The following is a 25,475-nucleotide window of genomic DNA, read 5'->3' as shown; positions in this document are numbered from 1 at the left end:
ATAAAATTTTCTCTCCTCAGAAGTAGAATATTATTGTATCTAGATCTCTTAGGGTACCACCCTTTAAAATGTGAGCAGGGGTCTAGTAAATAGAATGTATGGGTAAAGCTTTTATTTGTAGTACTTTATTTTTTAAGTCTTTTTTCTCATTACAAGTAAGTGTGGTTTTACAGAGGATACAAGTTATGACTAGTGGATCTTGTAGATAAAGTTTTGAAAACTTTCTAAAGTATTAAATGTCACTCAATGCAATCATAAAAATTAACCTCTGGTTGGGAGCTGAAGATACGGTTCGTTGGCTGCTCATCCAGAGGACCAGGTGTGGATTCCTAGCACTCATGACAGCTCACAACAGCAACTCCAGTTTTAAAGGATATGATGCCCAGTTGGCCTTTGCAGGCACCATGCATGGACATTGTGCACAGACTCACATGTAAAAGACATAATTCGTTATCTGGTGCTCTTCATTAATTTCTAATAATGTGAATGGTTATAGGAATCAAATTGTTGAAAACTACTGATGTGTAGGATGTACTACCTCATATTGCATAGTTTATTCTTTCTTGGTATTGTACTTGAAGGACCTTCCCATATTGCTGGCTGTGCATTTACTTCTTCACTTCATATCCTTGCTGTGTGGCTTTTCGTAGTTTCTGTGAATTTCCACCTTCCACCAGCGATACCTGTTTTTTGACAGTTTTGTCAGTGTTTCAGAACCTTTTTAATTTTGGCCATTCTGACTACTATAAAGTATATCTTGTTTAAATTTTGCTAGTCTTTGTTTTTCATCTTCTTAGTTTTTCATTTGATCAATCTTGGCTGTTGTTTTGTCTATATAGTCTATATAAGAAGAATCAGGTTCAAGTTTTCTTTTAGTACCTCTGATCATATTTTATTCATGTATTCATCTTTTTTGTTTAAACTATGTTACATGATCTAAATAACTTAGTTTCCAGCCTTTATTGTTTAAGTATTTAAAGACATTATTCTTTTCTACTCTCAGACATTTCATAAACTTAGCTGGTTACATTTTCACTGTTATTTATGTTTCCTAAATTCTTATGTTAACCCAAGTCTTTTGTTGCTTTTACCTATATTGCGTTATTGTCAGAAAACAGTTTTTGTATGATTTTTCACTTTTTTCCTTTTTTTTTTTTTTAATTGTTTGTTTTTTGCTGTTGTGACAGGGTCTCTCCTGTATCTCTCTTGGGCTGGCTTCACAATTGTTTTATAGCCAAGGATGACTTTGAACTACTTCCTGCCATCAGGTTCAGGCATTGCTTGCTTGTACTACTGCGCATGTGTGTTAAATGTTAGATGATACATATTCTCTTTGGCCCAATACATGATTAGTTTGTGAATGTGCTTATTTGTATTTGAAAATAATATACATTTTTTGATTGTTGCCTTACAAATTGTTCTCTTTAATATCTATAATTGCTTACTTTGTTAACTTGTATTGCTTTTAGAGAAATATTTATGTTAAATATTTCATAGTTCCATATTAAATAAATTCTCTGTAGAATTAGATTATAGATTAATGGTTAGATTATATTTTTGATATGCTGTGTCTTCAAGAAACCTTTTTGATTATTCTTGTTAGCAATATTATACATTTGTTTTCTCTCAGTTTATTATATCTTATTTTGTGTACCGGGGGGGCTGGTTGTGTTTTGTGTCTGCATATAGGACTCATTTCTCTTTCACCATATGGGGCCTGGGATTAAACTCACATTATCAGTTTTAACAGTAAGCACCTTTTCCCTCCAAGCCATCTCACCAACTGTTTCATGCTGTTTACCTCAGGTATCACTGCATATTTTTTGTGTGTAATCTGTTTGGGTTTTATATTTTGCATATTATTTTTTGTGTGTATGTCTGTGGCCACATATGTGCCATTATGTTGTGTGACAAAACTCCTAGGAGACATAATGCATGTCTAATTATCCCAGATAGGGAGCCCATGACAGACCAAAGTACTGATACCACCAAAGTCCAGTTTGATGAGCCAGTGAATTTTACTGGAGTTACTTACAGGAGATAACTCATCACCAAAGCCCACCCAGCATGGGTGCGAAGCTGAAGCATACAACACAGCCAGCAGGTAGCTCAGCAACCTGTAGAGCGTCTCTTCCAAGGTGTTCTAAAACTACTCCAGGTGCAGCTGGTCTGAGCTCAAGGCTAGGCGAGCTTGGCAAGGAGGGGCCTAATGAATCTGGTCAGGTGTGTGTGTGCCCTCTGGATTAAGGACCTTCCCTGTAGGATGGGATGTTATGTACATAGTGCCTGACTTACACAGAGGTTAGAGAATATAATTTGCCAGAACCAGTTCTAATGAGTTCCAGAGATCAAACCCAGGGTATCAAATGGCTTGGTGAGATGTTCTTATCCATTGAGCCACCCACTGAATTTATCATAGTAAATATTTTACTATATTGTTTCTCTAATACTGTTTTTTTTTTCCTCTCTTCACAACTACTTATGGTAGCACAGTTTATGTTAGGGTTCTTTAGAAGAATAGAAAAAACAACCACAGTATATGCATATATAGAGCTCTAGAGGCACTATTGGTTAGTGCAAGGTATATATATATATATATGTGTGTGTATATATTAAATTATTAAATCCGGTTATGAAATGGTTGAAATACTCTAGCAATTGTCTCAAAGTTGTTGCCATCTGTTCTCAGGGTTAGGACACAAGAAAAGTACTTTATATAAATAATGCATGAAATTTCTGTGAATACTTTAATATCTGTGAAAAGTTGAAAGAAAAACATTTAAAGGATATATAGTTAAATTAACTTATCTTCTAGTAGCAGGGGGTGGGGGGGGAACAAAAACAGATCCTTTGAGTATATCTGAGACTTAAAAAAAGATTAAATTTACAACATAAATCCCCTTGCTCACCCCCAACAAAAAAAGAATCTGATCATGACTGTATTGATCACCTGTGCTAGTGGGTTCTACCTGTCCCAGCATTGGGTCCTACTAGATCTATACAGACACACAAAATTGAATACTCTTTTTTGGGGCTATCTTTAGTTAAAAACAATTCATGTTTTCAGGATTTTACAAACATCTAGTAGCCAACATTTTGAAAACTGTAAATAGAAGCATTTTTTAACAGAACACTTAGGAAAGTGTTAAACCCTTAAAGGTGTAGAAGTTAATGTTCATAAATTGTACAAGAGCTCATGCAAAGGTTGTTCCTATTTTCTCATGTTCTATCACAACAAAAATAGCAGGTTTCCTATTCATCTCTTCTTACATACTTAGCTCTATATGCAGTTGCACATAATCTGGGGTGTGAGATAACTTTTTATAAGCTCAGCATGCCTATCAAGGCACCTTTACAATTAGACGGAATAAGCCAGAGCTCTCTACTGTAGTTTACCTGCTGGAGAAATGGCCTCCCTTGTCCTCGTAAGATGCTACTATGCCAGGAGAGATCACTGCTCACCAGTTACCTTAGCTACCTTGGAAACCCCTTAGCATTAATTGCATGAATAACAATCAATGGTAACAGACTATAACTGGTCTCACCATCTGTAGGTTAGTGTCACATTGCTGCCTACAGTTCCTTAGCACTGAATGGCTTGGCCAGTAAATCTCCCCATGTTCACATTTATTACCTAAGAACTGGCTCCCCCCCCCCCCCCTTTTGAGACAGGGTTGCTCTGTGTAGCCATGGCTGTCCTGGACTCACTTTGTATTCCAGGCTGGCCTTGAACTCATAGCCATCTACCTGCTTCTGCCTCCCAAAGCCGTGTACCACTATGCCCGGCTCTAGGAACTTTTTTTCTTTTTGGTTTTTCGAGACAGGGTTTCTCTGTGTGTATCCCTAGCTGTCCTGGACTCACTTTGTAGACCAGGCTTGCCTTGAACTCACAGGTATCCACCTGCCTCTGCCTCCCGAGTGCTGGGACTAAAGGTGTACGCCACCACGCCTGGCTGTTTTCTTTAGGCCAAAGAATCTCTGGCCTTCTCTTGATTCTCTGTCTCTCTGGTACAGGTTCTTACTGCAGCCCTGGCTGGCCTGTAACTAGGCAGGTTTTGAGAGGTCACACCTGCCTCTGCCTCCTGAGTGCTGGGATTAAAGACATGCATCATCATGCTTGGCATATTACCTTCTAGATATCCAAAATATAAACAAAAATCACTGGTCCATTATTAGAGCAAGGAAACTGCCCAATCTTGCTAAGATGCCCACATTCTTAGTAATAAGAAATAAGGGTACATTTCACTTCCCAAAATGTGTATCACTGGACTGTTTTTGTTTTTAAAATTTTATTTATTTTATGTATGAGTGCTTTATCTGCATGTACACCGACACACCAGAAGAGGGCACCAGACCTCATTGTAGATGGTTGTGAGCCATCATGTGGTTGCTGGGAATTGAACTCAGGACCTCTGGAAATGCTCTTAACTGCTGAGCCATCACTCCAGACCCTCACTGGACTGTTGACAATACAACTTCTATATACACAACAGGTCCCTGATGGCCACTTTAACAAGAACACAATAATTTCATCAATTTCTGTCCAGCAGTAGATCCACAAATAGGCCTTTATCTTTGCCCAGATAATCTTAAAATTTGTGCTTTATGGCTGACTTACACCAATTTAAAAATATTCTCTATATTGTTTTTTAAAACTTTTATTTTTATTTATGTGTGTATGTGTGTATATATCTGCATGTGTTTCTTATGTACATGTGGGCCTATGCTCTTGGAGATCAGAAGAGCATATTGAATCCCCTGGAGCTGGAGTTACAGTTTTAAGTCACCTGATGTAGTTCTGGGAGCAGAACTCTGATACTTTGTAAGAGCTGCAAGCATTCTGAACCACTTTTTTTTCTTGTAGTTTTATTTTTGTTTGCTGTGAAGGAAAGTTGTTTAGCACACTTGTATATACACATACACATATATATCACCAAGGGCAGGTGCACACATCATCATAGCCATTATTGGTCTTACTGCCATATGTCTTAGAACTTTTAATGGCTTTACAATTATAAAGTCCTAACCATCTAAAAAAAGAAGTGCTTCAACTTCACATGGCAGATGCTAAAAGCCACGTCCACTATCATGAACAACCACTTAGGATACCCAAGGTTCATATTCCAGATGGTGTCACCTCAGATGATGTCATCCTGGCCCAGAGCTTACCTTTGAAGGTAACTTCATTCCTGAATTAGAGATGACTTCATTCCTTAATCAGAAATGACTTTATTTCGATAGTCATCTTGTTACTGCCCAGCTTGTATGGTGTCCTAAATAAATCTTTTTTTCTACAAAAGAAAGAAAAAGAGATGACTTCATCCCAGATACTGAGACCTCAGCTTCAGTCACACCCATGGACTTATGTCTGCTAAGGTACACATTAATTGGCATTAATTGGCATGTATTGCTTTATTTTTATGTCTGATATTAGGGATATTGTTATGATTCTGAACCTGCTGTGTACTTAGTACATGATGACAGTTGATTCAATATGTACATCCCTATAATACTATACCTAAAAAAGTGACTTGCTGTTGACTGAATATGTCTCCCCAAAATTCATATGTTGAAACCTAATCACTAATGAGATGACATGTTGGAAATTCAGTATTTGGCAGGTGATTGACCCTTAACAAAAGAGGACATGTGGATCTCCTTTGCCTATTCATCAAGTGAGGGCATAATAAAAATGCACTGTTTGTAACCAAGACGTTAAGTAGATTGTCAAGTTGCCTGACACCTTCATGTATAAGTTCTCAGCCCTCCAGAGCTGTGATAAATTAATTCCTGGCATCTAGAAGCTACCTATATTTTTTGTTACTGTAAGAGCCCAGATGGACTAAGAAAAAAAAAATACTTGTATCATTCTAAAAACCAGTGTTTAAGAGTTTTCCCCTATGGAGCTCTTGATTCATATCAATCCCTGTCTACTTACTCCTTTCCACCACATTTTACTATAACTTCTTACCTTGATACATTAGCCATATCTTCTTCCTCGTAGTTAATCAAGAAACACCACATATATCCACACATTTATTTTACTAATAAGTTCATTATTCCCTTCAACAGTGTAACAATGTAGCTGCTGGACCTGGCACTGTAACTTAAGAAACATACTGAGGGGCTGAAGGGATGGTTCAGGTGTTAAAAGTGCTGAGTGCTCTTAGGAAGGACCTGGATTTGATTTCTGGTACTCATGACAAGTGGCTCACAACTGCCTGTACACCAGATCCTTGGAATCTGATATCTCTGCTCCCAGAGGCACAGGCATTCCTGTGCACATGCACACACTAATTAACAATAAGATCTTTTTTTTTTTAAAGAAATATTCTGAGATATTGACAAATGTCTATTTTTAGTTCACAACCCTGCCATGATGTTACTATTGCTGCCCAGAAATTTCAGGTCCATATTATTTGTTGAGCCATGCAAATAGGAAATTAGTTGTAGACAAGCCTAAATAGATTACTAGTTTTTACTCATAACGTTTTCCATATTGCTGAAAGCAACTTGTATTCTACTCTATAAAAGTCCATTATTATACTGCTTTCTAGTTTGATTCCTTATGGCCAAAGAGTATGCACTGCATCATTTCAATTCTTTCTAAATTGTTAAGACTTATTGTGGTGACTATTTCATTGTCACCTAAAAATTTGGTATGCATTCTGCTGTTGTTGGATAAAATTTTCTATAAATGACAAAAAAAAAAAAAGTCCATTATTATTACTCCCACAGTTTCCTTTAAAAAGTGACAAGCCAGCTGGGCATGGTGGTGCACGCCTTTAATCCTACTGCAGCTGCAGCCCAAGCAGCCTGAATCCATGTATCTACCCACCTCTTACACCTCAGGAAGTGAGGCAAAGTCTTGCTGTTTAGCCTTGTTTGGCTTGGAACTCATTGTGTAAATCAAGCTGGCCTTGAACTTAATACAATCATATTGCCTCTGCTTCTTGAGTGGTGAGGTTACAGCTGTATACCAGTAGGCCTGGCCAAGAGGATGCATTTGATTTTTTCCTTTACAGTATTCATCATATCTTTTTCTTCTTTGCTTAACTTCTGTGCGTTCTGTCATGCTGAATAAAAGTGATGAATGTTTGTTTTGGTCGTAATTTTATGGAGATTTAAAAAAATGTTTTGCCAAAACTGTATTTATATTCTATTCCTATTTCAATATTGCTGTGAAAATTTCCCCCTGTAATGAATGGAGATTTCCCTCACAGTGGTCTCTCCTCTATTTATTAAGCTGAACTTATGTCTTGCTTTCTTTGTTTAGCAAACAAAGGTGAAGTTGGAATTTGGATTTTTTTATACACATATATGAGAGGAATGTAAATGGAATCACCAGATAATAGCAGGAGACAATGAATGCCCCAATTAGACATCTTAAGCCACCAAGTAAAAGCTCCAGAGCCAGGAAAGGGTTACATCTTGTTGAATTGTTGGCCTAGGAGATCCCATGAAACCCTGTAAACATCACAGGCTGTTGCCAAGGCTGTTGGTTCCTTTCCACAACCTGATGGTAAGGCTCTGTTGCTGAAAGCACTTATGTTATTGAACATGGCCAAGTCAAGCTGGTGTCTAGTTCGAATCTTACCTCTTACTGACTAGCATTCATAATGCTGGATACTATCGTGCTACCAGAGGAGAAAGGTGTCAGTATCACCCAGCTACAACCTGTAATCCAGAACATTGACCTGCCTGCAAAATAAGCTGGGAAGATAGTGGCACAATGTTTCAAAAGTAAACTCCTCCCCCTCCCCTTTTGGGGGGTGGTTTTTGAGTCAGGGCTTCTCTATGTATCCCTGGATGTCCTGGAACTCATTCTGTAGACCAATAATAAGTGGGATGCATCCCTCAAGACTTAGGGGTCCATTTCGAAGAGGAAGCCGAAGGATTTTAAGGGCCAGAGGTAATGGAGGACTCCAGAGAGACAGTGTCTCCTAGACACAGCAGGACTGATGCATGCATGAACCACAGAGACCGTGGAAGCATGCACAGTGCCTGCATAGCAAGACAAGACCCCAGAACTGAGGTGGGGAGGTGATTCAGTGCCCCACCCCTAGCCATAGGCGGTCTGCAGTTGATGCCTGCTGGCAAAGAGAAAGTCAGTTTCCTCCAGTGGTCACTGGATCTATTAACCACACTCATGGGTGGCTAATTTGGCAAAGTGAACTCCATGGTTTTACTTGTGGACTTTTGTTTTGGCAGCTTTTGTCTTAATTGGTCTTTTGCTTGTTTTGCCTTTTTGTTGTTGTTTTTTTCTAAAAGACAGAGTGTTAGGAGATAGGTGGGATCTGGAAGGAGATGGGAAGGGGAACATGATCAAAGTATATTGTATGGAAAACTTTTTTTTGAAAGAATTTTAATTAAAGTGTAAATGTTTTTTGACCCAAGATTTACCCTGTCCCTAAGATGTGCAGGGGTAAAGACAGAGCAGAGATTGAGGGAATGCCCAACCAATGCCAGGCCCAACCTAGGGCCCAGCCCATGGGAGAGAGCGAATCCCCGACACTATTAATAATACTCTCTTATGACTGCAGATGGGAGCCTCACATATCTGTCCTCTGAGAGCCTCCACTTATCTGGGTATCAAAACAGGTGCTGAGACTCACAGCCAAAAATTGAGTGTAGTGCAGAGAGTCTTGTGGAAAAGTGAGGGGAAGAATAGAAGGACCTGGAGGGGACTGGAGCTCCACAAGAATACCAACAGCACCAACTGTTCTAGGCCCAGGGGGCCTCACAGAGACTACTGCACCAACCAAGGACCATGCATGAATTTGACGTAGGCCCTTTACACATCCATAGCCAATGGTAGGTTGGCCATCTTGTGGGTCCCCTAGAAAGGGGAGAGGGGGCTATCTCTGACATCAACTCTGGTGCCTGCTTTTCTTTTCTTTCTTTTTCTTTTTCATTTTTTCTTTCTTTCTTTTTCTTTCTTTCTTTCTTTTTTTTTTTTTTAGGTTTTTCAAGACAGTGTTTCTCTGTGTAGCCTTGGCTGTCCTAGACTTGCTTTGTAGATCAGGCTGGCCTGGAACTCAGCGATTCACCTGCCTCTGCCTCCTGAGTGCTGGGATTAAAGGCATACATCATCACACCTGGCTTGGTGCCTGCTTTTCAATCACTTTCCCCTGGTGGGTCTGTCTCACCAGGCCACTTGAGAAGAAGATGCACACAGTCCTGGTGGTACTTGATGTGCTGCTGTGAATTGGTGGTGGTGTGGAGCCGGGGGTGGGGTGGGGCTCACTTTATTTGAGACTGAGAGAAATGGAAGGGGAGGGCCTGTGATCAGGATGTAAAGGCAACAAGTAAATAAAAATTTAAATAAAAAGTAAAACAAAAAGATAGGTGGCTCAGTGTATAAAGATTATGCCATTAAGTCTAATATCCTTAGTTGTATCCAAAGGACTCAGATGATAGAGAAATTTTTAAAAATCTTTCAAGAAGTTTGGATTAAAAAGTTTTATTTCCATGGGCAAGCATCACCTTATTATGTATTTTCTTTGTCATATACTGCTTGATTAATGAACATACTTAAGAGTTTGTATAAACATATGAATCAGTGTATTGGCATACAGTTCTGTTTCTTTATAATGTCTTTGCTGTGTTTGGTGGCACAGTAATACTGATGTTTGACAACAAATAAAGTATTTTTTCTGTTTTCTGCAAAAAGGTGTTTTATACTTTTCTATTTTTATTTTTTGGTGTTTTATACTTTTGTCCCAAGGCTAGCATGGCTTCTTTCATTTGACAGAATTCACAAAGAAAGCCATTTGAGCTAGGGGACAATTTTAAGTATATAGCCAACTTATCTGACTACTCTGACTTTTGAGACATTCTATTTGATACTATTCCAGTTGTATGATATTTGCTGCTTAATGCATTTTGTGTTCTGTCCTAGTTTGAAAATGTGGTCTTCAAGATCTTTGCACACCCCCCCTCCCCTCTCCCCCACCCCCCTTCCGTCCCCGCCTTAGGTAATCTCATGGATCTGCTTGATTTGGTTGGTTCTCCAGTACAGACTATGAATTATCTTCTTATGAAATGACTGACTCAGATTAGACTGGGGGGTTCAGTGAGAGCATACATCTGGAGTAGTATAGTATTTCATCACTACCAAGTGTCCTTGTGCTCTTCAGTACAACTTGGCCCAGAGTGAGTCGTTGGGAACAGGGCTGTGCAGCTTCAGCTTTTGTCTTATCCCCAATGACTTCGCTTATGTCTGAGTCTTCCCAGGGCCACTGTTAGACACTTCCTGATGTTGCATCCATGGGCAGGTGGGGGACCTGAAACTTAGTTCAACTTCTCGTCTCTGACACCAACGCTCTGCTATAGCTCCCTTGAAGTCTCAGCTGCTTTTCTCAGAAGGTCTATGGCTCTGGACCAGACTCAGGATTGGCACAGCCTGGCCTGTTGTTTGTATTATATTATCTGTAGTCTGTATTATGTGTTGGTTGTATTATGGGCCTTAGGCTGAAGCAGCTTTCTATATGAATGAAACATCTGCCTTCCTCAAGACCTATCTATTTAATGGGGACTTTCTCAGACTGGACATCTATGAGTCCCTGTCTGGTACATTTTTCCTCCTCTTCTTCAGCGTGTTGGAAGAGAATACTCTCCACCCCCATTTTTTTTTTATTGTTTAAAAATACTGTGACTTGAGGCTCTATTTGTGGTCCTGGATTCTTCCACTGTTAGCCTTTTCTATTCCATCACCTGAATCCTGGTTTTTAACCAGGTTCTTTTTCCCTGGGGACCCTTGTAGACCTTTGTCCTTCAGCTAATGCTGTGCAGAGAGGTTTCCAAACCCTTCCAGGCTTCAGAGCTGTGTCTGAGTCCATGCATGGTTTCTTCTTACAGCTCCACTTAAATTAACTGGGTGTGTTAATTATTTACCTAGTTAATGTGTACTTTGAAAGTCATTGATTAGGCCGAATCGAGACTGAATCATGTTACATGAGTAAGTGTTGGTGAACCCATAGAAGTGGAAGTCTTTCATGAAAAGACAATGCAAAACAGAAGGGATATGGGTTGTGGCCACAACTCTACCACATAAAGTTTGTGGTTTTTAGCTAAAGCACTGAATTTCTGAAATTCAGCTTCCTTCAATCTCAAATGCGCAAGGGAGCTTGGGAGAATCCTGAGGGATATGATGGGTGTGAAAGTTGCCTATAAACTTAGGCATCCCAGTCAAATTGGTAATAAATCATTGGGTGTTTGGGGTCTTAACAAAACTTAATTTTCCTGTACTGTGGCCTGAATTATGCTAATTATTATTCATAATAGCCAAGATATAGACACAAGGGATAGAGAGAGAGATGGCTCAGTGGTTAAGAATACATAGATACTGCTCTTGAAGAGGCCTAGAGTTTGGTTTCCACCACCTATGCCGGGTGGCTTAGCAAGCCCTAAAAATTCTAGTGCCAAACATCTGACACCTTCTTCTAGGTTCTACAGGTTTCTGCATTCATGTGCATATACCAACACACACACACACACACACACACACACACACACACACACACACACACACACACACCCAGAGAGAGAGAGAGAGAAATAAATCTTAAGAAAAAAATCAATTAACTTAAATATCCATCAACAGATGAATAGATAAAGATACTGTGGTATGTATGTATATATGTATGTATGTATGTATGTATGTATATATGTATGTGTGTATGTAGTGTGGCATTCAACCTTATTTAGTACAATATGAATGAGCCTAAAAGATGTGTTGAGTGAAAGGAGCCAAACATAAACACAATAATGCCTCAAACTGAAGCTAAAAAAAAAAGTCAAGCAAACAAAAAGAGTAGAACCGATTGTCTCCGGGGCATGGGAGGAGGAAATAGAAGGTCATATGCTTCAATTTGCACTTAGATAAGATGTACAGTGATTTTATGTAATATCTAAAGGAAGTAGCTAATAGTTACTGGTATGGTACTATATGTGAAAAGTTGCTACAACGTAGATTTTTATGTGTGTGTGTATGTGTGTGTATATGTGTGTATGTGTATGTGTGTGTATGTGTGTGCATGTGGTATATGTGAGTAGAATGAACCCAAGGCCTTGTGCATAATGGGCAAACTATCACTGAACTGTATCCCTGTTCCACAGAGTTTAACACCTGGTATAGCATAATAATAATAATAATAATAATAATAATAATAATAATAATAATAATAATAATAATAATAATAATACACCTGGTATAGCATAATAATAACAACAACAACAACATTTAACACCTGGTATAGGATAAAAACAACAACAACAACAACAATAAATCTCATTGCAAAAGAAGAAAAAGGATAGATTTAGGTTCCCCCTGTTTGAAAGAAAAAGTAACTGGTGTAAAGTGGTGTATTATTTCACTTTGTTTGACTATAATAATTACTAAACTATGTGTATCAGAGTTTCATGTTGCACATTTTAAGTATAGGCAGTAAAAATAAAAATTAAAGGGCCTGGAGAAGTCTCAGCAATTAACAGCACTGCCTACTCTTCCAGAGGACCTGGGTTCAATTCCCAGCACCCACATGTCAGCTCACACCTGTCTGTAACTCCAGTTCCAGAGTTTCCAACCTCCTTATACAGACATACATAAAGGCAAAACACGAATGAACATAAAATAATACATAAATTTTAAAAATTAGAAACAACTCCCTGTACTGGTTGATTTCCGACAGATGCAGTGAAAGCTCTGTTGTCAGCTATACCTGTGTGAAAGCTCTTGTTGTCAGCTCTGCTCCAGTGATGGTGGACCACATCCTTCCAGTCCAGCTCACTCTGTGGTCCTCAGGCTGAAGTTCTTGTCTTCCATCCCTCACAGAAGCCTGGGAGCCTTAGCTGGGAGAGTTTGAATCAAAGGGAGAAGATGTATTATTGATTTAATCTCTTGGGAACACAGGCCCCATCTTGTCAGCAGGCAGCGTAGTGTATGTCCCCAGGAGTGTCTGTCAGTGGTGGTGCCACTACCATTCTGTTATCTTGCACTCTCTGAGGGGTGAAAAGTAACCTCTGCCCAAAAGGGTTTGTAGGGTGTTTAATGCCAAAAGGTGTGTATATGTACTGAGGTAATTGCATAGCATAACTTATGATTAATCACTCTAAAGCTATTACAGCACACCAAAGCAAGTATCGCAATCAGTGGGAAGCATTACTGAGTAAATGTTGCTTTATATACAAATATGGGATTTGCCTTCAACGCGGTAACATGCCCAGTGAACACCAGTCTAGGAGTGCAGAAGTTGGAACAATCTGGATCAAATGTTTTACTTCATTATTCCTCAGTTCAGATTGCATGTTGGAACTACCTGGGATGCTTAAAAAACAAGCAAGCAAACAAAAACCCAGCAGTGCATGGGCTAGTTACAGCAGGTTTTCAGGGTGGGGCGGTAGAGAGGAACAGTGAAGGACAGCTTCCGTTCGTGTTTTCCAGCAGGCCAGAGTCCACAAAAGAAGAAAGATTAAAGCACACCTTGCTGATTGGTTACTTATGTGCCAGAGGCCCATGTGGAATCAGCAGTTAGCTTTATAAAAGCTCGCGGCTGCCAGCTCACAGGCATCTCCGTAACAGAAGGCTGCCATGGATCCAGTCCTGGTCCTGGTGCTCAGTCTGTCCTGTCTGCTTCTCCTCTCACTCTGGAGATCGAGCTCCGGGAAAGGGAAGCTCCCTCCGGGCCCCACTCCTCTCCCACTTATTGGAAACATCCTTCAGATAGATATGAAGGACATCAGCAAATCCTTAGAAAAAGTAAGTGTTTTTCAAGCTCCTCCATTAACTTACACTAGAAAATTAATCTTTGCTATTATTTGTTTTATTGTAAAGGAAATATTCCCATAGGTTTTATATTTAGACTGTCACTGTCAGAAATAGTGGAATGCTTATAATTTTTCCCTGCTTTTGTATGTGTGTGTGTGTGTGTGTGTGTGTGTGTGTGTGTGTGTGTGTTGTATGTGTTTGCATGTGTGGGTGAAGAGACCAGAGCTTGAAGTTAAGTGTCTTTCATTTTTTTTGTTTTTTGTTTTTTGGTTTTTTTTCAAGACAGGGTTTCTCTGTGTAGCCTTGGCTGTCCTGGATTCACTTTGTAGACCAGGCTGGCCTCGAACTCATAGAAATGCCACCCTTGCCTCCGGAGTGCTGGGATTAAAGGCGTGCGCCACCATGCCCGGTGAAGTTGAGTGTTTTTATTTGCCTCTCCATCTTAATTGTTTTGAGACAAATTTGGTCCTTGAACCTAGAGCTCGGTGATTGGCTAGTCTGGCCAAGTATCAAGCCCTAGGCTCCTCCTCTCTCTGCCTTCCCAGGGCTGGGATTATTGACTCAGGAACACCTAGCTTTGTATAGGTAATGCTGGGATCTGAAGTCCAGTCCTCATGATTGTACAGCAAGCCTTTTACCAACTGAGCCATCTCCCCAGACTCGAGGGACTTTAAAAAAAAAAATGTAGGTTTCTAGTTATTAGTCATAGCTCCCTGAAAAGAGGTGAGCCAGTGATCTTAAGGCAAGTTCAATAGCAGCTGAACATTTGTCCAGTGCGCGCTTTAGAGACTGACTGCAAAGGAAATGGAAATCCACTAAGCAGGATTCACATTTGGGCCTTTTATTTACTAGCCATGAACACTGAGATGGATCTGAAAACCCTCTGGGCTTCAGCCTCTTTAGTTGTAAAATTAATAAGTGTAGCTCAAGGTGTTGGGGAGTTGCCATGACCCATGTGGCACTTCCCTTATCATTACCCGGCAGATGGGACCATTCTGCCTGGGGCAGCTGTAACAAACAGCATCTTTTTTTTTTTTCTTAATGTATAAAATCCAGCAACTGGATTTTGAAGCTGTATTATAGGAACAAAAAAATTACCAACAGTATGATGACATTAGTAGATCATGTACAATTTACATGTTGACTTTTTTTTTTTGCTCTTATTTGATTTTTTTTTCTTCAATTTTCTAGTTCTCAAAAGTCTATGGCCCCGTGTTCACTCTGTATTTCGGCATGAAGCCCTCTGTGGTATTGCATGGTTATGAAGCCATAAAAGAAGCTCTTGTTGATCTAGGAGAGGAATTTTCTGGAAGAGGCAGTTTCCCTTTGTCTGAAAGAGTTAACAAAGGCCTTGGTAAGTGTGAGTACAAATGTGCGCATGTGTGAGTTGGGCCTTGGGTGTGCAGATGAGACCTGATGAGCTCTTCGTGCAGGTGGCGCCTCCTGACTGGTTTCTGTTTCCAATTCTGGTAGGAATCATTTTCAGCAATGGGAAGAAATGGAAGGAGATCCGGCGTTTCTCCATCATGACCCTGCGGAATTTTGGGATGGGCAAGAGGAGCATTGAGGACCGTGTTCAAGAGGAGGCTCGGTGCCTTGTGGAGGAACTGAGGAAAACCAAAGGTAGGTATCGCGTTGTGTCACTGACCAGCATGCTCTCTTCCTTAATGAGCTTCATGGCAACACACCTGGGATAGAAGATCTTACCTCGAGGGCAATGCTTGCCAGTGCTGTGCCAGAGGAACAGTTTGGTCCAGAGAGCCACGGAAGCTTTTGTAGCTGTGTGCCTTCTGTGCTTGTACACAATGTCTGTGCATAGGCGGTGGGGATAAAGATTCATTAAATTCTATTTTATGCCGAGCTTTATTTTCCAACCATGCCATACACACAGAAGGGTTGAATATCACTTATTAAATTTGGCAATGTTTCCCCCATAGTATAATTGTTGGCTAACTATTCTAGAACATTTTACGAGGAAATGTTTGTGAGCAGAAGTGACCTGCTACTCCATGCAACATGAAACCATTCTTGCTTTCGCTTAATTAGTCTTGTAGCTTTAGCCTCCCTAAGGGACGCGTCTGGGGCTTCTTTAAAGGCCTGTGTCTGCACAGCTCACAGCGGTGGTGTTCATCCATGGTTGCTAGACCCTCGGCATTCATTGGCAATGCCCCCTTAACACTTGTGATTTGTTGCTCAGTTTTTGATGCCAGCTGGAGTTATTTAATGTTGCTCACTGTGCACTTTATTGTTTGCTTATTTTAAGAGTTGTCTACATTACAGAAAGGAACTTTGGAATTGATTTATTGAACTAAATCTCAAGTATTATTAATGCTTAACCTCAACTTCCCTAATTGTAAGTTGGCTCTGTTTCAGCTCGTCTCATGGTTTCCTCCATTTTTATTTTTGTATTAGTTATGAGTTTTATTTTCTATATTTTATGAGGCTCTGACATCTTTTTAAATTTTATTATAATTTATTCAGATTACAACCCGAATGTTATCCCCTCACTTGTATCTTCCCATTGACACCCTTCCCCCTCTTCTGCCCTATTCCCCTATTCCCCTCCCCTAGACCCCTGACGGAATAGGACCTCCTCCCCCACCATGTGACCACAGCCTACCACGTCTAAGCAGGGTGAGGCTCTGACATCTTGAGCTGCCCCTCCCAAGGCTAGCTAATTGGTAACAATAGCAAATACTTTCCCCAGAGCACGCTTTTGGCACACACACCAGTCTACCTGTGACCCTCCACCATCTCCCTTAATAAATTCCCAAGCATCAAGTCCATGTTCTTGCTGTGAATCCATCCAGGGCCAGGGTGGGACAGTTAATGACCCCTCACACCCATGGCCCAGAGGTTTCTGCACACTTTGCAATCCCAAACTTACAAAATCTGCCTTTATTAGCTCATCAATCTCTCTACAAACAAACTCCATCTGCTTCCCCTTTGCCATCTGTTTCCAGGTCCATCCCATGGGAGCTGTCCTTGTCCGTTGATGGTCATCCTGATTAATGAATCTCACTATATCAGAATAAAAACAAAATTCCGGATGAATTTTGAATCATTTAGATTTTGGGTTAGAATACTGGTGGTTATCTTTTTTCTACCCTCTTCTCTTGGCTCCACCCATCTGTGATGTGGTTGTCACAGTAAATATGATTTTCAGCTCGGATTCCAAATGACCTTGATATTTACATGTCTCTTCAAAGTAAGGTGGAAATCAAGATTAAGAATCAGATTTTCACTGTCAATCCTCTTCCCCCAAATCTCAAATTAATAATTCCAATTTTTTTCTTTTTCTCCTAGCCCCCCCCCCCAAAAAAAAACAAACCAAACCAAACCAACCAACCAAACAAACAAAAAACCCTGAACATTCAGTGTCATTATGTGTCACAACAGGAAAGGGGCCTGGCTTGGGTATAGTTAACTACTCTTCTTCTGCTAAATTCCTCATCCCTGTGCAATAATATATTTTAAAACTAACAAACAATAATTGTACATTTTTATGGAGTCCAGTAAGAAATTCGACACAGGTTTGGTCCCTAGCGCACACACAGTGGCTTACAACCATCTGTAACTCCTGTTCTAGGATATCTGATTCCACCCCTAACTTCTTTTAACCTCTGATGGAACCAGGCATGCACATAGTGTACATACATACATGTAGGCAAACGACTTAAATACGTATTGTTGATTTTTTATGCAGTACCACAGACTTCCACTAGAGGGTAGGGTTTACCAAACAAATGTGGCACCTGGTCGGTGATCGCAAACATTTTCAATAGGAAATTCTTGTTAGCTGTCTTTTCTGCACTGAAATAAGAAATAAAGGATGCTATTTATCAGTTTAACCTTTATGCTTTACCTGTATGTGATTTAAATTAGAAATGAAAAATTTAAAAATTTAACTTATTTTAGGTAAGCAAAGCTATTGTCTAATAGTGTGTGCTCATTTTTACTTAAAAACAAGCAAACAAACAAACGGTATTGGAGATCGAATGTAGGGCATTGTGTCTGCTAAGAAAGTACTCAGCTACTAAAAAAAATCTGTGATTTCATGTTTTATGTTGAGATAGGTTTTCTATAATGTGCCCAGGATTGCCTCAAGTTCATTGTAGCCCAGGCAGGCTGAGAAGTTAAGACACTCCTGCTTCAGCTTCTTGAGGAGGTAGGACTGCATCACCAGTCCAGGATGTGCTTATTTTTATTAGTTAAAAATAATGTTAATTATTATTATTGTTGTTGTTGTTATTAGAGATTTATTTGTGTATGCATATGGGTGTTTTGTCTGCATGTATGTCTGCACAGCAGAACATGGATTCAGGTTTCATGGAACTGCAGTTATACTGGTTGTAAATTGCTGTGTGGGTGCTGGGAATTGAACTCGGGTCTTCCGCAAGAGCAGCAGTGCTCACCTCTTCAGCCATACCTAATATTTTTTTTTGTTGTCTTTTTTTTTTTTTTTTTTTTTTTTTTTACATCTTGTTACATTTGTCCCACACAATACCTGCATTTCCTGTAATCTTTTTTTTTTTTCTGGTCTTCCTCTCTGCTGGTTCAATTTGCAAGTCCTTCAACCTATTATCTGTGTTAAAGATTTTCAGATTGTTACTTTCTTCCTTCCTATACTAATATTTAATTATCTACAAGCTTTCTAGAGAGGCATGGTTCTGTATTTATAACTTATATCTTTAAATCTTTTTCTTTCTTTCCTCCTTCTTTTTCTTTTTGAGACAAGGGTCTTGTTGTGTAGTTCAGACTGGCCTAGAGTTTTCATACTGCTGGAGCACTTGCAGCTCTCGTGAGTGCTGGGTAAAGGTGGGCCCCCTATGCCCAGCACTATTTTAATAACTTATATTATTATTATTTTATTTTTATTATTTTTCCTCAACTCACTTTGTAAACCAGACTGGCCTCGAACTCACAGTGATCCACCTGCCTTTGCCTCCCATGTGCTGGGATTAAAGGTACATACTACCATGCCTGACTTTAATACTTATTTTAAAAAGTGTTTCTTTCACATCATTCTTCTTTTGCTTGCCAAAGAAGTCACTTGGCCTTAAGTGTAAGCAAAGGTAGTGACACTAACATAGTGTTTGGATAACCATCCGAAACAAGGTTAAGAGGAGTTAATAAATCAGGTTTGAGAATCAGGTCTGAGAAAAGCAGTATGCTGGTTTTCAGTATGGTATAGCTCTGCCTAACAGAGAATTTCTAGAAGTTATTTTATTTTATTATTTATTGATTGATTTTTCAAGAAAGGGTTTCTCTGTGTAACTTCCCCTGGCTGTCCTGGATCTTGCTCTGTAGACCAGGGTAGTCCTGAGCTTAAAGAAATCTGCCTCCCATGTGCTGGGATTAAAGGGGTGTACCATCACCACCTGGCTAAGTATGCTCTTTAAAAAAGTTTTTTTTTTAACTTTTATTTTATGCGCATTGGCGTTTTGCCTGAATGTATGTCTGTGTCAGATACTGGAGTTACAGACAGTTGTGAGGTACTGTGTGGGTGCTGGTATTTGAACCTGGGTCCTCTGGAATGGGCTGGAAAACTATTCAGTGTCCTTAACCACTCAGTCATCCCTCTAGCCCCTCTAGAAACTTATTAATTAGAGTTTCTAAAATTACCTTAATATGATGTTAAAGTCTTTATGTACACGTACCAACAGCTATTTTTAATATTTCCTATGATCCAGGCGCACCCTGTGATCCCACCTTCATCCTGGGCTGTGCTCCCTGCAATGTCATCTGCTCCATTATTTTCCAGAAACGCTTTGATTATAACGATCAGACTTTTCTTAACTTGATGGAGAAATTTAATGAAAACCTCAGGCTCTTGAGCACACCGTGGATACAGGTGAGGTCAAAGGCTTCTTTCCTAAAGACACGTCTGAGCTCTTTCCTCTGAGACGGTCACAGCATTAATTACATGGACTAAGCTGTGGAGTGAATGTTTCCAGACATTTTAGAGATCATTTACCTACCTTCCTTCCTTACCTCCCTCCTGCCGTCTTCTCTCCCTCCCTCCCTCTGTCTCTCCCTCTCTTTCTTTCTTTTGTTTTCTCTTTCCCCTTTCTTCCTTTTTTTTCTTTGTACGTATTTTTCAGCTCTGTGTGTGCATGTGCTGTGTGTGCTCACATGCACGCACGGGTGAGGGGGTATAGGTGCCTGCAGAGGCCAGAGCGGGAGTTGTAGGTGGGTATGAGCTACTTGTGTAGGTTCTGGGAACTGAGGTTCAGTTTTCCAAGAGGAACATGTTCTCTTAACTGAGGAGCTCTGCCCCCAGCTGTTGATATAGAAAAAGATTTTTTTCCCCATGTACTTTTTGTTTTCTATAGGCAGGAAGTGTATGCTTAGTAACTTTTCTAGACTATATTCTTTGTCATGTTTGGTCTCCAAAGACTCTATTTATTTAGTTTCTGACAGAAATTATTTTACTATGAGTTGCTGTGAGTTATAGATGACAAAGAGGGTGGAAAATAGAGATAGATAAGAGAAAGAAGGAAGAAGGTGATAAAAAAGGAAAGAAAGCAAAAGATGAAAATTAGAGATGAAAACAGAAGAGACAGGGAGGAGAAATTCCCACCACAAGGCCTCTGTGCCCAGGCACACTGTCCTTGCACTCAGGAACCAGCAGAGGGAAAAGTACAGGACTTTTCCTAGGTCTTTTCTTACCTTGTGCCTGCTGTGGATGTCCCCTGGCTTTTTGAAAACATCAGTATATGTGAATGATTTTGAGTGGCCCGATTTTTCCAAAGATACTCTCTCCCCGGCTCTCCTTCCCATGGTCTGAGTGTTCTGCCAGGAGCTTTAATTGTATTATTTTGCCCCAAGTGGCCCTACTTTGCCTAGTGGCATTATAAAGTTTTTTGAGTCTCTACAACTTTTCCACCCTGATGAGTTCTGAGTTAGAGGAAACAAAGACAAATGGCTTGCCAAGTCCTTCCACTCCCTCTCTTAATCCCTGTTAGGTTAAAACAGAGACTCAGTCTCTTTCCCCTGGAATCAAGAGGATCACAGTTCTCCACACTGGGAACAGGCTCTTGTTTAAGGGTACCACCAGGTGTGGCAGAAGTGACATAAGGGCAAAACTGTGCCACAGTGCTTTCCTATCCCACCCATTAAAAACCCTCAAGTTCCCATTGCTTTATGTAAACATCTGACTGTTCCCCATAGTTCTAACAAAGTTGGTTCAGACAGGTTTTGAGTGTGTGTGTGTGTGTGCGTGTGTGTGTGTGTGTGTGTGTGTGTGTGTGTGTGTGTGTAGGCATAGTCCCTGCCTACCCACAAAGAGAATGTTTCCACATCACTGTCCTCTCCTCTTGGTATAGTATGAATGTCATAAGACAGCAGAGGACTTTATTCTTCAGAATAGAAGACACCTGCCTGGAAGACACAGGGCTGGAAGTCAAGCCCCAACCCACCAAACCACAGAGTCCAAGCAGCCCTTTGGTACTCCCACAGACATGCCCAGCCTCTTGATGGCTGTCTAGAGGCTTGCTGAAACTCTTCTATCACCAACAGGCTTGTCTGCCAATCAAATATTGGAGCCATTTTCATCCCATTTCTTAGCAGTGATTTTCGAACTGAGGATATTAAAAAACAGAGGATATTTGGGAGCACAGATGCTGCCAGGAACCTCTGAGTACTGGGAGGTTCCAAGTCAAAGATTTACGATAGCTGAAGCTGGGTCCCTCGTTGAGAAAATAGTCTGAGTCAGGATGCTAAGATGATTGGCACCAGGAGTGTAAAAACATAACTCTCTGTTGGGCTGCCATGTTCAATCACATGACTGTCCCTCAAGCTGGCATCCCACTCTGTGTGCAAGATAGTTACACAACTTTATACGAACCATTCGGCCACTGCTGTATGTAAGTATTTTTCCACAAAGTACAGAGTTGAGTTTAATGATGTCGTTGAGCCCTTCCCAGTTATAAACCATGACTGACTTTATTCCTGAGGCTGTGAGTGGTAGAAGTATCAGGGAGTGACTCTGCACTGTGACTGGTTGACTGAACTTTCTTACCCTCTTAGTTTACCACATGCAGGAGAGCCATGGCCTCCCTGTAGTTCAAGGGGTCAGGTAAAAATGAGAGAGTGGCTGTAAAGATGCTTTAGTAATGTAAAAATTATTGCTTGTTGGAGACGTTTATCATCCCTCATCATGTGACCAGTTTAGTGCAGTCTCTATCAGCACTTTCCTTTATACATATCATGTATGGTGAAATGTTTCTCAAGATCACCCTAGGATTTTGTTTTGTTTTGTTTTTTGTTTTGTTTTTTTGAGATAGAATTTCTCTGTGTAGCTTTGGCTGCCCTGGACTCACTGTGTAGTCCAGGCTGGCCTCGAACTCACAGTGATCTACCTGCTTCTGCTTCTCTGAGTGCTGGGATTAAAGGTGTGCAGCACCACCACTACCCAGCACCCTAGTTTTAAATTTTTTTTATTTTACTCTTCTCTCATACATTACATTTCAACCAGTTTGCCCTCCCTTCACCCCTCCTACTTCTTCCACAGACCTCTGTTTCCCTTTAGAAAAGAGCAGGCTCTCAGGGATATCAACCAAACATGCCTTAAACCAGTTGCCATAAGACTAGGCACAAACCCTCATATCAAAGCTGGATGGGGCAACCTAGTGGGAGGAAAAGGGTCCCAAGAGCAGTCAGAGAGTCAGAAACCACGCCCCCCTTTGCACTGTTAGGAGTCTCACAAAAACACCAAGCCACACAACAGCATATATGCAGAGCACCTAGCTCAGACCCACGTAGGCTCTGTGACCGTTGCTCCAGTCTGTGAGCCTCTATGAGCCATGCTTAGCAGACTCTGTGGGCTGTGTTCTTCTGGTGTCCTTGACCCTGTAGCTCCTATGGTCATTCCTCCCCTCTTCTGCAAGGTTCCGCTAGCTCTGCCTAGTGTTTGTCTGTGTCACCCTAGTTTTTAACCAGAGTTGCGATACTTGTGCCTTTCGTTTAACTAATGGTTTTTAATCTTCAAGGTCTGCAATACTTTCCCTGCTATTATTGATTATTTCCCTGGAAGCCATAACCAAGTGATTAAGAATTTCCTCTATGTAAAAAATTATGTTTTGGAGAAAGTAAAAGAACACCAAGAGTCCTTGGACATGGGCAATCCTCGGGACTTCATTGATTGTTTCTTGATCAAAATGGAACAGGTAAAGTGTCATTTGTTAGATTGCATTTTCTGATTCATCAATTATTTCTCTAATTATCAGGAATGCACAGCTGTTCAGGTGCGAAGCACTTGGTAAACAGTTTTAACCACCTGCTGTGTGCATGAAACCGGACTAGCAGCCTCAGAGGACTTAAAATTCCATTGCTAAGTAACTAGCACCTGTGGGCACAGCGTTCAGGTACTAAGAATCTGTGTAAAGACAGCATTCACACCAGGTGAAGCAGAAGTAGAAACCAATCAGGCGATATAAATACTCAGCACTGAAGTAAAGGAGGACCTGGTTATATTTGAGTGAGTGGGTGAATAAGAGGAAAGTGCTTGTGAGAATGAGAAGAAACCTGCCCAGCAAGTTTCCTGGATCACCTGAGGCTTGCTACAGATTTTCAGGGATTTTCAGCCAGGAGCAGCGAGTAGCGGGAGAAAAGACTTCACACAGCACAGTGAAACGAGGAGGTAAAGCGATGGGGCGGAGAACCGTAGCTGAGGGTAGCTGGAAATGATTCTCCCCAGGGGAGGCGGTGGAAATGTTTTTCAAGCATGTCTGCGTTCTAGAAGCGTAGATCCTGAAATCAATTCAAGGTGTCCATTTTTTTCTATTCTCTGAGTCCCAAAGGGTTTGTTTTAGTTAATGGGATGGATGCTGGGAAGAGCAGGAGCTGGGTGGGAGAGTTCAATAGTAAGAACTGTTCTGTGCCTTGGTAAGTTTAACCAAGAGGAAAGATTGATATGGTCAGTTAGAACAGAGGTGGGGGGGGGGGAGGTTCAGGAGCCATTGCAGAGTCAGCGTGGAAAGATTCTAAGAGCCAGAGGACTGGACCAGACCGGTGTATTCAGGACAGGCCTGACGCACTCATGAACTCAGAGCTGCCTGCCCAAACCTGCACATGATCAGCCCAGTCCCCATCCTTAGCTGAGGACCTATGACGACTGATGGCTTTTGGGGAAGGAGTCGGTTTTCTTTAAGGATGCGGCCCGTGGCAAGTCCGTCATGCCCCTATGTGTGTGTGAGCAGCACAAATCGCACTTCAAGGGCTATGTAAAAAAAAAAAAACAACCAATAAAAAGGAGACAGGAAGTTGAGAGGGGATGGAGCGATGAGAAGCAGATCTGGGAGGAATTAGGAAGAGGAGGAGGGGTAAATAAGATCACAGTGCGCTGTGTGGCTGAGTGAGATCCGCAAAGAATTAGTAAAAGATTACAGATATAAAAGAGTAGTGATAGGTGCAGTTTGGAAACTGGGTGAAAGCATAGTATAGATATGATAAACATATATGTAAGTACAAACATACTCCTTGAAGTGAGGCAAGGCAGAGAGCAGGGAAAGCTAACGGGAGCTAACTGTGGAAAGAAAGGCAACTCTCGTGAGCGCCCGGCTCTTATTTTGCCTCAGCACTTGTACCCATAGACAGAGAGGTGAAACTCAAGAACAGAGTGTGCTAGGGAGGCGACTCTCAAAGCACCTCCCATGGCGTTTGAGCTGAACTGTTTAGGCCACGTGCTCTACATGGAACGAAATGAGGGGCCGGCAACAATGGGAAGAACCTGGTGGTGGAGGAAGCGAACTGCTCTCACTCCGTGCCTTGTCTGCCAGTAGGGGACAATAACTATCACCACCACGGTGGACTCCCGTAGTGCTTGAAGACTGTTCGCTTAACCTGCATTAAGTGAACTCCAAGGTCTCTGTGACTTACTGACCATCAACTTTTGCCCCAATGCTATATGTAAAAACTGTGTTGCTCTTTGGACCAAAGTATGGTATCATAATAGAGCTGTTTATTGTCTATGACTTACTACCATCTGTGTATAACTCTGTCTGTGTATGTGTGTGTGTGTGTGTATTTTTGTATGCGCAGATATACATTTACGTACAGATGTGTGCATGGATGTGGCTTAGAGGCCAACCGTAGGTGTCATTCCTCATTACTGCTTACTCTGAGAGCCACTCATCAGCTTCAAGAAGTCACGCCATGTTCCCTGCACTCCTGAAGACTCATGGTTCCCCTCTCTGCAACCTCCCCCCTCCCACACCTCAAGAAATACATATGACCCTGCCAAGTACCTGGCTCTATGCATGGACTCATGTAGACTAAATCAGACCGAATCATGTGTGGAAATTCCTGTCAGGCCCCAAAACTTGTAAAAACCAGAATATTCGCTAGAGTTTCTGAAGGTTTTCCTTCCCTCGGTTTGGGACTTGTCCTATTGTCATGGACAGGTCTTTTGTGAACACTATGATAGAAGCCTAGAGGAAGAAAGAAACATATCTTCTGCCAGTTTTTAATTAGTTCTTTGAGAATTTCATACATAGCTTGACCTTTCTTCCATTTTGTGTGCTTGTACTTCTTATCTCTTTAGTTGATTTTCTTTCTTTTTCTTTTTTTTTGGTTTTTTGAGACAGAGATTCTTTGTGTAGCCTTGGCTGTCCTGGACTCACTTTGTAGACCAAGCTGGCCTCGAACTCACAGTGATCCCCCTGCCTGTGCCTTAAGGGGTCACTTTCCCTTGATGGCCATGTCA

General features: G+C 40.9%; 1 protein-coding gene across 2 annotated transcripts in view; it reads left to right on the top strand.

The window, feature by feature from the left end:
- The first annotated feature begins 13,522 nt into the window (after nt 1-13,522).
- LOC311582230 (cytochrome P450 2C55) overlaps nt 13,523-25,475 on the top strand; it is a 51,164-nt gene continuing 39,211 nt past the window's right edge. For both annotated transcript variants that reach the window (XM_084755166.1, XM_084755164.1), the window contains exons 1-5: nt 13,523-13,759; nt 14,960-15,122; nt 15,242-15,391; nt 19,462-19,622; nt 22,762-22,938. In XM_084755166.1, coding sequence (XP_084611292.1) covers nt 13,592-13,759; nt 14,960-15,122; nt 15,242-15,391; nt 19,462-19,622; nt 22,762-22,938 — 819 coding nt within the window. In that variant the 5' untranslated portion in view covers nt 13,523-13,591. The remainder of the gene's footprint in view (nt 13,760-14,959; nt 15,123-15,241; nt 15,392-19,461; nt 19,623-22,761; nt 22,939-25,475) is intronic.

The sequence above is a fragment of the Acomys minous genome (assembly GCF_964271855.1).
Source record: "Acomys minous genome assembly, chromosome: 2".
Lineage (NCBI taxonomy): Eukaryota > Metazoa > Chordata > Mammalia > Rodentia > Muridae > Acomys > Acomys minous.
This window is presented reverse-complemented; position numbering and strand designations above follow the sequence as displayed.